We start from the raw sequence: 12,724 nt of genomic DNA, 5'->3' as shown, positions 1-12,724 counted from the left end.
GATGGTTTGACCATTTTACAGGCTGTTTTTCACTCATATCTGCACGTGATTTAGACTTATTCCCATAACACAGATTTTCATTTATTTTCAAGTATTTTATTATAATATTTAATCTACATTATACATACATTGGGCATGTGACAAAATATTTCAATAATAATTCATCACACATTTTCTAATACAGTAAAGTCTCGTTATATCGATATTCAGGGGAGTCCGAAAAAATATCGATATAACCGGGACTATCGATATATCCGACCCTGTTTGCATGTAATTTTCTCCGTGCGTGCATAGAAATAGTATCGATATAACCGGGACTATCGATATATCCGATATCGATATAACGAGACTTTACTGTACCATATTAAAGTGCATTTAAATAGATTTCTAATGATGGATAGATTATTGTTCCATGACAAATAATAAGGAAATAATGGCATTTTTAACTTTCGAAATATGAGGGGATTTTCTGCATGTAATTTCTGCCAGTTAAAACAATGAAAATCTGTGACCGAATTCTTTATTAAGGTTTAAACGATCTTAACTTTCTTAATTTTTGCCAGATCTTAACGAGTAAGGTACCATTGGAGAGCTTTTGAAATTCTAAACAAGGACAGAAAACACAAGATAATATTCAAAATATAAATGAGCAAATATCAGCGATCGAATGCAGGTTGATTTTTGTCAGAAATTAAAAATGGCTGTCACTGAATACTAGGAAAGAAAATTGCGAGCTCTAGAAATATATATGCTAATGCTTCTTGTTGCTTGAAACCTGGCAGGTATGGATAAAAATATATATTCTACCACTTCTATGAGTTATAAAAATACACCTTACAAATCTCTATAAACTGTATTGTCAGCAAAAAGAGCGTAAACTTTCGTAATCTTTTTTTTTCACCCCGTTTCTCGTTGCCGTCTTCGGAAATTTCAAGAACCGGCATGGAGGGAAATGTGTAATACGTCATCATAAAATGCATAGCTTGGAAAATCCCACGAAAAAACGATTACGTACTTCACAAAAATGCACTGGACACAAACAATCGCGGTGGAATATAGGTCACTGTAGCGTACCTACATACATAACATAACATAACATAACATAACATCTCACACTCACAGCTTACACTTTCAGCATGGGAACTACTTTTGAAATGACCACGTCAAAATGATTTGAGGGTGCTTCCGTTGATGTACAACCGTATATGTTGCAATATAACACAATATAATATATTGTACATAATATAATTAACATTATAACATTTTTTTGCCATTACCTGAGTTAACACTGATAGCTGGCAGACGAGACCAACGCATGTCATAAAATGCCATCGTAAAAAAAGTCCTCCTCCTATTCCGTATGAAATGGATACTTTTTTTTCTTCTTACTTGGTCAAGCTCCTCCATTTATTTTATACCCTATCATACGTTTATGAGGGAAAAAAAACGAGCGAAAAGTTAAGATGTAGCGTAGCTAACGGCTAGCTTGTTCGAACACGCTGGGTATCAAATAATGACATGTCACCTGATTGGTTGTCAGGTGTGTCAATCAAGTCAAGGGATGGCTGATTGTATGACGTCTGTAAATTTCAAAACTCAACTTTATTTGTATAGCGTCAGGTTCATGACAGTGTCACATTACCTTGTCAGGAGATCTATCAATAGTACCTTGGCCGATCGACTGGTCAATCGCAATCGATGTATTGAGAACCCCTCTTATAAATTAAATGTATTATTATTATTACCAATTTGAGTGACTCAACTTGGCGGATCCAAGGCGTCTTATAGCTCCCTCTATCGGCAACGTCGGCAATGTCCGACGACCATAAAATAAAAAAAATCAAATAAAGTTATACATATTGTACTTATAAATGAAAGTAAAATAACAAATAAGAAAACGATTTCTGCAAAAATTAAAAAAACTAAGTCATTTTACATTAAAAAAATACTGTCGTAATTTTCAGGACAAAAATACAAGCTTCCTATCAGTCTGAAGATGGCGCCAGAGTACGAATAATAAGACTCCTTGATTCACACGTTGTCTTATGTATCATTGCAGTCCAAAAAACGAAAACCTAACGAATGTTAATGAAGATAGATAATTCGTGATATTATTATTTTTCATATTTAATGATTTTTATTTTGATATTACATATGCAATACGGATGCATTTTTGTTGCTTTTTAATGATGTTTTTTTAGATGTTAGTATTAATTCGCGAGACGTCCTTAAATATATCTGTGATAAAGGGCAATAAAATTCAAACTGGATAGATTCCTAGGGTCCAGATTGCCAAAGCGCAACTATTCAATGTGCAATGCTGTGCAGTTCATGTACAGGAACACGAACTATACAAATATAACCATGAAACTGAAGTGCACTCTGCAGACATTGGTTTCTCTGGGGTTATTCTGTGTGAATATTGTTAGTGGGAGCTTATTCATCCTTCTCGAAGGGACTGTTCTGGCAGTGATGTGTGTCTGAAACATGGCGGCCGGGCAGACAAATGAGTGTCACTCTGCTTTTTGTCACTAATGAGGAATCCTGCGGTGGGGCAGCATAGTCACAGTCTATGAGTAACACGCCGCTCATTTAAAACGTCAATTTAGCCGATAGTAATTCTCGTTGGCCCAATGGTGTGTCAAGGAAATGTGAAAACGCATCCAAACTCAGTCTCATGTAATATATCAGGACAGTGTGAGACGGGTTCAGCCGCGTTAGAGACAGATGGTCTGCAACAGCATCATTGGTCACAGGGTCGACCCTGCGTTGGGTCGCCATTGCATATGGCAGCTAGCCAAGCAGATGACTATCACTGGAGGTCAGGTGACACATTTTTCACATTGTTGTGATAAGAAAGCCAAGAAAATGTCTGCCCATCCATCTATTTACGATTAGGCTTGTATACATTGTAGGTCAAAGGTCAATCACAACATATAACATGCATGCAATCACAACACATAACATGCATGTTTAGCCTGTGACTGTTTTAAATACAATGTAAATACAAAACAAGTATATAGTCAATAATAATATTAATAACAAAAAATATAATAATAATAATAATAATAATAATAATAATAATAATCCATTTGATTTCTAAGTGCCTTTCAAAACTCCCAAGGTCACTTTACAGTCACAGGATCGTTTTTTTCTGCGGTTGAGAAGCGGCAGCCACATGCGCCAGCGTTCACTCAACCCGGAAGTAACTCAAATAGATAGAAAGCTAGCCAGCTAGCTAACAGATAGCTAATAGATAGCTAACTAGCCAACTAGACAGTTAGTTAACTAGCGAGATAGCCATATAGCAAATAAATAGCCAGCTACATAGCTAGCTAGCAAGCCAGATAGATAATAATAATAATAATAATAATAATAATAATAATAATAATAATAATAAATTTCATTTCTAAGCGGCTTCTCGTCATTTTTGTCACCATTGTCATAAAAGCTTGTGACATTTTGTTTTGCAGAATCCTCACAAAATCTAATAAATTCACGACAAACATTTGCCCTAATTTAAATTGCACTCAATATATTTAATTTTGGTGTTAAAATTATGAGTATAATTTTTGTATGGGTTTTTTTTTTGGGTGGGGGTATTTTACAATATTTTAAGTGAACAAATGTGTTGCCTGGTTGGGAGGTCCGTCTCTCAGTGCAGAGGCTTCAAGCTGAGGCTTTCCTGTGTGCGGGTTACATGTTCTTCCCCTTGCTACGTTGGTTTTCTTCGGGTTTCCTCTCACATTCCCAAAAACATGCAATATATATTAATGGAACACTATAAGTCACAGGTGTCAAAGTCAAGGCCCGCGGGCCAAATCCGGCCTGCCACATCATTTTTTTTCGGCCCGCGAAAGCAAATCAAACTTGTTAAATTCCATGATGATTGCTAAAATCTGAGCCAAAATTTCATATTTTTGGATGTCAACCACAATAAAAGTCATTATTCTTCACTTCAGATTTGAAAACGAGTTATTCATTAATTTGCTGTGTGCTCTGTATGTAATATTTGAAGGGATTTAAACATTCGAATGGCTTCCCCAAATTCATAACGGCCCTCGAGAGGAAACCATAACTACAATATGGCCCGCGGAATAAAATGACTTTGACACCCCTGCTATAAGTCATCTGCGGGTATGATTGTGAGCTCAGATGATTGTTTGTCAATTTGTGTGACCTACTAATGGCTGGCAAGTAGTTCAGAGTGTCCCCCACTTGCTTCCCGAAGACAGTTGAAATAGTGCTCCCGACCCTCGTGAGGAAAAGCGAATTTGAAAATACATGGAAAATTTGATTATTAGCACATTTCAGAGGTCATAATAATAATACATTTTATTTATAAGCGTCTTTCAAAACTCTCATAACATGACATGTTATGGATTAAATTCCAGTCACTGTCTTTTTGTGTGGATATTCTCTGAGTATTCCAGTTTCCTCCGATAATCCCAAAACATGCCTAGCAGGTTAATGGAACACTAAATTGTCTTCAGAAGTGAATCCAACCAGTTCAAAGTGTGCTCCGCCTCTTTCCTGAAGCCAGTTGGATCAGCTCCAGCATATTCACGATCCTCATGGGGATGAAAATATTTGATCAACATCAATAACCCTAAACAGAGTCGCGGGAGACTGACTTCAAGAAAAAAAAAGTGGATTACACACTCCCTGAACTGGTTGAAAGTCATTTGCGAGGTATAGTATCAAGAAAAAAAAATATTGACGCTCATCTCCATACCGTCACTGTGTTAAACCGGATTCCCACGCATAACTCAAGCGAATGTACGACAAACTTTTATTTGCGACGGATTACATAACATCATAATAAACCATTTTGATTCGGATCAAACCTCTAAATATGGAGGACGCTGATTTGCTGTGGCGACCCCTTGAAGGGAAAAGCCGCAAGGAAAAGAAGAAAGAAGAGATTCGAGTCCATTTTCTATGACAGGATGACAGACTGCTCGTAATTATCGTAAAATATCGCGATGACTTCCCCTCCTCCCGTTTCTCGTTCAATTGTAATCCAGTATTGGTTTGCTATTCAGTGTCCAGTTAGGGGCAAGTACCGAGTTGCAGATTCAAGGTTAGGCCTTTTCCTTCATGTTTTATGCATCTATCTGGCTTTCATATGATCAAATTTGAGTTTTTCTTAGCGACGCGTTACAACGCTAATGCTCTTTTAGTCTTTTTTTGGTCGAATTTAATGGCTTTGTGCGGTGTTCCGCTTCAATAACAAAATCAAGTGAATTTGTTACTAATGAGTCTTCCGGTGAAGCGGTTTTTTTTTTTCAAAATAATAGCGCGACTATGTGATTTTTTTTTTAATTAACTTTTATCAGCAAAAATGTTCACGAGTTGTTAGAATGTTCACTAGATTATTATTGTTTTTTTTTTTACTTTTATCATCAAGTTGTTCACAAGTTGTCAGAAAGTTCACCGAATAAAGTTAAGAGCCAACTTTGAGTTATTTAGTATTCTGGAGTCCAAAGGTTTGTGCTCTGTTGAGCTTGTCTGCTCCCCCTGTCATTCATCCTTTGCATTGTCTGGCATCCTGTCAAACATTAACACAATCTTGTTTTGCATGCACTCCATTCAGTTTGACGAACCGTCATGACAGAACTGAGCGGTAAGGTCCAGACGGTCCTGGGTCTGCTGGACCCGGACCAGCTCGGTCGCACCATGACCCACGAGCACCTGACGATGACCTTTGAGTGTAGCTACGTACCCGCGTCGCCGGAAAACCTGCAAATGGATGAAAATCCCTTCCAGTTGTGTCATGGCCACTGGTTGAGGCAGAACCCATACAGCTGCCGTGAGAACCTGTTTCTCTGCCAGGAGACGGACGCCGTGCGCGATGAGCTAGTGGCTTATCGGAAGGCGGGCGGTGGAAGTGTGGTGGAGAACACCACCACCGGCATCGACCGCGACATGGGCACCCTCAGAAGGCTGGCCAAAGAGACCGGGGTCAACATCGTGGCGGGTGCCGGTTACTATGTGGACTGCACGCACTCGGATGACATGAGGAAAATGACTGTGGAGAAGGTACACAGGCGTACAAGTTCTTAACTCATTCACTGCCAGATGATGTGCAGAAAAATGTGTTCACTCCAGTGCCAGGGTTTTTGTCATTTTCACTCAAATTGCAGGACCCACAGTTTTAGGACTACATAAACATTCAATGCAGCGCTAGAAACCTTAAACTGTCTTTTTTTCCATCAGATAAAAAAGTTATTTACACTATAGCAGATTTTCAAAACATCAGACAGGAAACCGCCATTTTTGTTTTGTTTTTGAGAGAAAAAAAAATTGCACTAAAAGCTCATTTCAAGGGACGCCCCTGAGAGTTATTTTGCTTTGCGGGATGCCATATAGCCGGCTCGCTAGCTATCTAGCTGGCTGGCTAGCTATCTAGCTTTCTAGCAAACTATCTATCTGTATATCTATTAGCTATATAGGCAGCTAGCTTTCTAGCTAGCTAGCTAGCTATTAGCCATCTATTAGCTAGCTATCTAGCTATTAGCTATCTATTAGCTAGCTAGCTAGGTAGCTTTCTATCTAATTAAGTAACTTCCGGGGTGACTGAACGCTGGCGCGTGTGGCTGCCGCTGCTCACCCACAGAAAGACTGATCCTGTGACTGGAAAGTGACCTTGAGAGGTTTGAAAGGCTCTTAAAAATGAAATGTATTATTATTTCCTAAATTATATGGGTCTGGAGTTATATGAGCTTGTCCAAAATACAATCGAATACATATAGGGTTAAAAAAAGGAAATGGAAAAAAAGGAAATGCTACCCCATCATAGAAAGGGTAAAAAATATTGCCAGAGGTCTTACCAGTGCCTTATCGGCACCCTCCGCAAGAAAAACCAATACCCGAACAAATTCGGAACTTTTTTTGTATGGAACTTCTGTGAGCTGGGTTAAATTTTGGCGCTAAAATGCGTAGACGTAACAGAGAAGTGAATCCCATTATTTCAAAATAAAATATGTTTCAAAATAAAAGACTGATTGACTCATTTAAGTCATTCGCTGGAAGATGAGGTGTAAAAATGTATCCACTCCAGTGCCAAGGTTTTTGTTATTGTCACAGAAATTCCAGGACACACAGAATATTGAGTTTTACGATTAGATAAATATTCAATTCAGCATAAAAAAAATTGGACTCTCTTCTTTCATTCAGAAAAAAAAGAGTTAATTCCTAAGTTATATGGGTCTGGAGTTATGAGCTTGAAATGGGGGCGGCTAGCTAAAATACACCTACGAGGTATCATTCCTCAAGATGGTGAAAGAAGAAGGCTACGTTCCTCATCAACTGTTTCATGCTGATGAAATCGGTCACTCCATTACATTAAGCCATCAACGACCATCACGAAGGTAAATAAAATGACTTTATTATATAGTACAGTTTATTTCTTTAATTATAATACCATAGCACATTTATTATACATAAAATAAGGTATATTTTGTGTAGTTTTAAGGCTTAGAAACATAGAAAATTATGTTTTATGGGGATCTGGGAACGGATTATTCTCATTTGAATGGTTTCCTATGGGGAATTATTTTTTGGGATACACACTTTTCGCCTGGCACACTCTTTCTGGGAACCAATTAAATTCGTAAGCCAAGGTATCACTTTAGAAGATTTGAAAACAGAAATTCAGACTCATCATTTCCCCTCAATTCTGACATTCATGCTAATTCGTCCACACACACACGTCACCCTGAACACTTTAGTGACTTGACGCCGCTTTCCTTCGCAGCTCACCGACGTCATCGTGGGCGAAATCCTATACGGCGCGGACGGCACGGATGTTCGCTGCGGCGTGATTGGCGAGATCGGCACCGGTTGGCCCATCACGGACAGTGAAAGGAAGGTGTTGCGGGCGGCGGCCCACGCTCAGTCCCAGTTGGGTTGCCCCGTCATCATCCATCCGGGACGCAATGCCGCCGCTCCCGCCGAGGTCGTTCGCGTCCTCCAGGAGGCGGGCGGCGACATCGGAAAGACGGTCATGTCGCACCTGGACAGGTGAAGGACCTTTTCATCACTAGCTATATATATATCGATATCTAGCTAGCTAGCTATATCTATCGATATCTCGCTAGCTAGCTATATATATCGATATCTATCTATCTACCTAGTTAGCTAGCTAGTTGTCTATCCATCTATTCTGTCTGCCTGCCTGTCTATCTAGCTAGCTAGCTATTGATATATTGCTAGCTAGCTAGCTATTTATCTACTGTATCTAGCTAGCTACCTATTGATATCTATCCATTGATATCTATCAATATCGATTGCTATCTATCGAGCTAGCTATGATCTATTTTTTTGTGTATTTATTTACTTATTAACCTTTATTAGTCTTTCTTTTTATCTATAGATGCGTGTGCGTTGTTTATTTTTGTTTTTACGTATGTACAGTATGTGTGTATTTATGTATTTATTCATTCATTCAGTCATTCATTTATGTATGTATCTGTTTATCTATATATTTATTTATGTATTTATTTCGTCTTTTTGTTTTTATGTGTGTTTTTCTTCATTGATTTATTATTGTTGTGTTTTGTTTCATTCATTTGTCATTTATGTATTATGTATTTGTTCATTTTGTTTTTATGTATGTAGGCGTGTGTGTGCTCATTTATTATTCTTGTTTTTATGTATATGTGTATTTATTAATTTGTTATTTTTGGTTTTTATGTACATGTGTCTGTATTTATTCATTCAGTCATTCATTCATTTGTCATTTATTTATGTATTTATCCATTTGTGTGTTTATTTCTTTTGTTTTTCTGTATGTGTGTGTGTATTTATTTATTATTCCTATTATATATGTGTGTATGTATTTATTCATTTGTCATTTATTTATATATCTGTTTTTTTTAATTGATTTATGTAGGACCATTTTCAATCATACGGAGCTGCTGGACTTTGCCGAGATGGGCAGTTACCTGGAGTACGACCTGTTTGGTATCGAGACGCTCAACTATGTCTTCAACATGGACGTAGACATGCCCAGTGACAGCCAGAGAATCAACACGTCAGTACACCTCGCCTGCATATTCATTTGACATCCCAACTGAGAATCAAATACAGTGATACCTTGGCTTACGAACTTAATTGGTTCACAGACAGAATGTGTAAGGCGAAAAGTGTGTATCCCAAATATTAATTTCCCATAGGAAACCATTAACATGAGAATAATCCGTTCCCAGGTCCCCATAAAACATAATTTTCTACTTCCTAATTTTCTAAGCCTTAAAAGATAACCGACGCCTCCGCACAAGTTGTGTCCATAATTTGTAAAATCATTTTAAATGACTTCTACTGTGCGTATTTCACAAAGATTCCACCGCATATAGCTATATTTTACGTTTTAAGACTCTCGCTGAGTATTCAGGATGATCCCCACGTGACGTCACTGAAGGAACGCCCCTGACCGAGTAAACGATACACAATGCATTTTGGGTACTTTGTTTGGTCTGAAAACACAGTGTTGATCGGTGTTGATGGCGAAATTAGAAGGAAAACACATAAATAACGCAATGGTGAATCGTTGTGTGTTGCACCAAGACAACTATTTGATATTCGCTGACACAAATTCCCAGCAGACAAATCAGCCCATTTCCAACAGAGCTTGGGCACCATCTTTTGCATTTTCTGGGACACATTTCAGTCCAGATGCCATTGATGGCTCGAATTGATACGGGAGGACTCCTTTAATCGATTGCAAACATGTATGCTTTCCTCTTCAGAACTATTTGAATCAGATTCATAACTGGATGAGTAACAAGAAAGCATCTTCTCTGAATCTGAAGCCATTGTTTTGATTCTCGACCAAGGCAAGACGTCTTGGCGTGACATCACGAGCAAAGGGGCGGGACCTTCTGAAACTGGCCATTTCCGGTTTCATTTTGAAGTAGTTTTGGGACACTTTAAGTCATTTTTATTGCTGTTATGCATTTGACTAAAAATATCAGCTTGCGTGTTTTGGGTATTTTAGATGCTAGAAAGCGTTTTTATGATGTCAGGTAGGACACAAAAAAAATAGTGTCGTTTGTCCTTTAAGTAAATAAAATAATTTAAACAAATTACCTTTTGTTTTTATTCTTGCTATAAGTAAATAATTAGGAAACAAAAAATGGTTTCGGTTGTCCTTTAAATGTTGAATGAATGTATGTCCATGTGAACTCATTAAGACTCCGGGCTTGAATTCCTCGGAGACGTTTGTATGGAAATAATGGGACGTATATGGTATTGATTTTGGATGACATTTGATCTGAGACACTCAACACAATCCACTTTTAAGTGCTTCACTATTTTTAACCCCGCCTGCTCGCTCGTCTTCTTTCTCCATGTTCAGCTTGGCCTTCCTGGTGAAAGAAGGCTACGAGGACAAGATTGTGATCGCGCACGATATCCACACCAAAGATCGCCTGTGCAAGTACGGCGGCCACGGCTACTCGCATATCCTCCGCAATATTGTGCCCAAAATGCTCAAGCGGGGTATCTCGCAGATGCAGGTGGACAAGATCCTGGTGGACAACCCCAAACGTTGGCTCACCTTCAAATAATGCATTGTGTGTGATGAGCTAACAGCGAGATGTACGTTGTGTGACCGTAATGAATTCATTTAGGCTTTTGATCAATCGCAGGGTGTGATTTTTGAACATGATCAAAATCAAGTACAGAGATACCTCGGTTTACGAACGTTAAATTTATGCCAATTTTACCTTAGCATATGAACTATTTTTTGGGATACACACGGAGCTGCCACAATGAGTGATGTGTTTTTCGCGAACGAGCCCGTTCTCTTTGTGTTGTGATATTATTTAGTTTTTTTTCCCTTTCTTTCCTTTCCTCTTCCTTTTATAACTTTGCTGCTGTGTGAGTGAACGCTGGCGCGTGTGGCTGCCGCTGCTCACCCACAGAAAAACTGAGCCTGTGACTGGATAGTGACCTTGAGAGTTTTGAAAGGCGCTTAAAAATCAAATGTATTAATATTATTAATAGTAGTAGTAGGATTATTATTATTATTATTATTAGTTCCCATTTTCATAAAAAAAACTGGAAAAGTTGACATAACAATTACTCATTTTTATTTTTTACATCCCATTTATTGTTTTCGCCAGAACTATCACTTGTCAGGAAGAAGAAAAAAACGTTAATTGAGCCATTTCGATCGAATCTGTAAACAAAGTGAGGCCTTTTCGACACGAGCAATTCCCCGTAACTTTTTTACTTCCGGTATATCAAAACGTTTTTTTTTTTAAGAAATAATTTCCAACCAACACTTTCGACACGCATTCGTCAAATCAAAATGCAGTAATGTCATGTAGAATACGTCGCGTAATGATTTATGTACTCACATGAATCATTTTTTAAATCCCATGTATTCTTTTCGCCAGAACTATCACTTGTCAGGAAGAAAAAAAAACAAAAATAAAAACGTTAGTTTTGCCATTTCGATCGAATCTGTAAACAAAGTGAGGCCTTTTCGACACGAGCAATTCCCCGTAACTTTTTTACTTCCGGTATATCAAAACTTTTTTTTTAGAAATAATTTCCAACCAACACTTTCGACACACATTCGTCAAATCAAAATGCAGTAATGTCCTGTAGAATACGTCGCGTGATGATTTATGTACTCACGTGAATCTCTTTTAAATCCCATTTATTATTTTCGCTTGTCCGAAAGAAAAAAATAATAATAAAAACGTAGTTTAGCTATTTCGATTGAATCTGCAAACAAAGTGAGACATTGTCGAAACGAGCAATTCCCCGTAACTTTTTACTTCCGGTCAAATCAAATAAAAAAAATGCAGTACTGTCATGTAGAATACTCACATGAATCGATTTCATAAATTTGATTACATACATTGAGCGTCATCTGTAGTCGTCATTTCTTCACCGGGTCGCCACTTCGGAAACTCCAAAAACACGTTCGTGTCTGCGCCACACAAGCACACCGTGGAGAATGTCGCCGCCACTTCCGAACGATCAAGGGGATGATCGATATGCCTCGCCCGCCTTCACGTCTCACGGCGTCGGCAGCAAGCGAGTCGGCCCTTCCGTCCGACGGGAGGGCCCGATTGAAGGACGCGCTCTCCTTAGTCGTCTGGGAACAGGTGGCCTCACAGGGTGAATTCACGCCATGATCAATGGCCGCGGCGGTCCGGGCCAAACTTTTGATGAATCTTGCGAGAGGATTAAAAGTGTAAATTATATATGATATTCATATTCGGGAGCGGGGAGAGGTTGACAGCGGGTGGTGTATCACCGGGGAGTCCGGATAGGGGGAACGGCGAGGGGGGGGGGGGGGTCATGGACTTGTTGCTGTCACGTGTCCTGATGAACTGCTTTGCCAGCGTGCCTGTCCGACCAACTGTCATATTGGACGAGAAAATGGCGGATTTGATTTCAAGATGGCAGCTTTTTTTGGAGGGGCGAATCATGAGTCACTCCAGATTGCTTCAAAATCCATTTTCTTTTCTCAAATAAAAACAGATATTCACACAGAGTATGCTGTTTTTGTCTGTTTAGGTTTAGTTCTGTTTCTTTTTTCAATCGTAAAAGAATAAAAATAAATCAATGATCCACAGGTTCGGACTCTTATTGGTTGTAAGAGCGTAAACAGAAATGAGTGGGGCCAGGTGACAAAATCTTCGTGGGGATTCCTGGTGGATTTCTTTGTTTTGTTTTTTAAACTTATCCTCACACATTCACA

General features: G+C 38.7%; 1 protein-coding gene across 1 annotated transcript; it reads left to right on the top strand.

Moving 5' to 3' along the window:
* The first annotated feature begins 3,441 nt into the window (after positions 1–3,441).
* On the top strand, positions 3,442–12,517 carry pter (phosphotriesterase related). The gene is made up of 5 exons (XM_089008016.1): positions 3,442–5,083; positions 5,597–6,042; positions 7,760–8,025; positions 8,897–9,037; positions 10,361–12,517. The coding sequence occupies exons 2-5, from the start codon at positions 5,611–5,613 to the stop codon at positions 10,569–10,571; spliced, it is 1,050 nt and encodes a 349-aa protein (XP_088864142.1). The 5' UTR covers positions 3,442–5,083; positions 5,597–5,610; the 3' UTR covers positions 10,572–12,517.
* The last annotated feature ends 207 nt before the right edge of the window (positions 12,518–12,724 follow it).

The sequence above is a fragment of the Hippocampus bargibanti genome, linkage group LG11 (assembly GCF_051943395.1).
Source record: "Hippocampus bargibanti isolate YZ-2025 linkage group LG11, ASM5194339v1, whole genome shotgun sequence".
Lineage (NCBI taxonomy): Eukaryota > Metazoa > Chordata > Actinopteri > Syngnathiformes > Syngnathidae > Hippocampus > Hippocampus bargibanti.
Note: the sequence above shows the minus strand (reverse complement) of the source record. Positions and strands in the feature narration are given on the sequence as shown.

Bases quoted from the DNA above. Each gene is read 5' to 3' on its own strand.
- pter (XM_089008016.1), top strand. From the start codon at position 5,611: ATGACAGAACTGAGCGGTAAGGTCCAGACGGTCCTGGGTCTGCTGGAC. The intron at 6,043-7,759 runs GTACACAGGCGT...TTTCCTTCGCAG, and splicing joins GGAAAATGACTGTGGAGAAG to CTCACCGACGTCATCGTGGG. The intron at 9,038-10,360 runs GTCAGTACACCT...CTCCATGTTCAG, and splicing joins GACAGCCAGAGAATCAACAC to CTTGGCCTTCCTGGTGAAAG.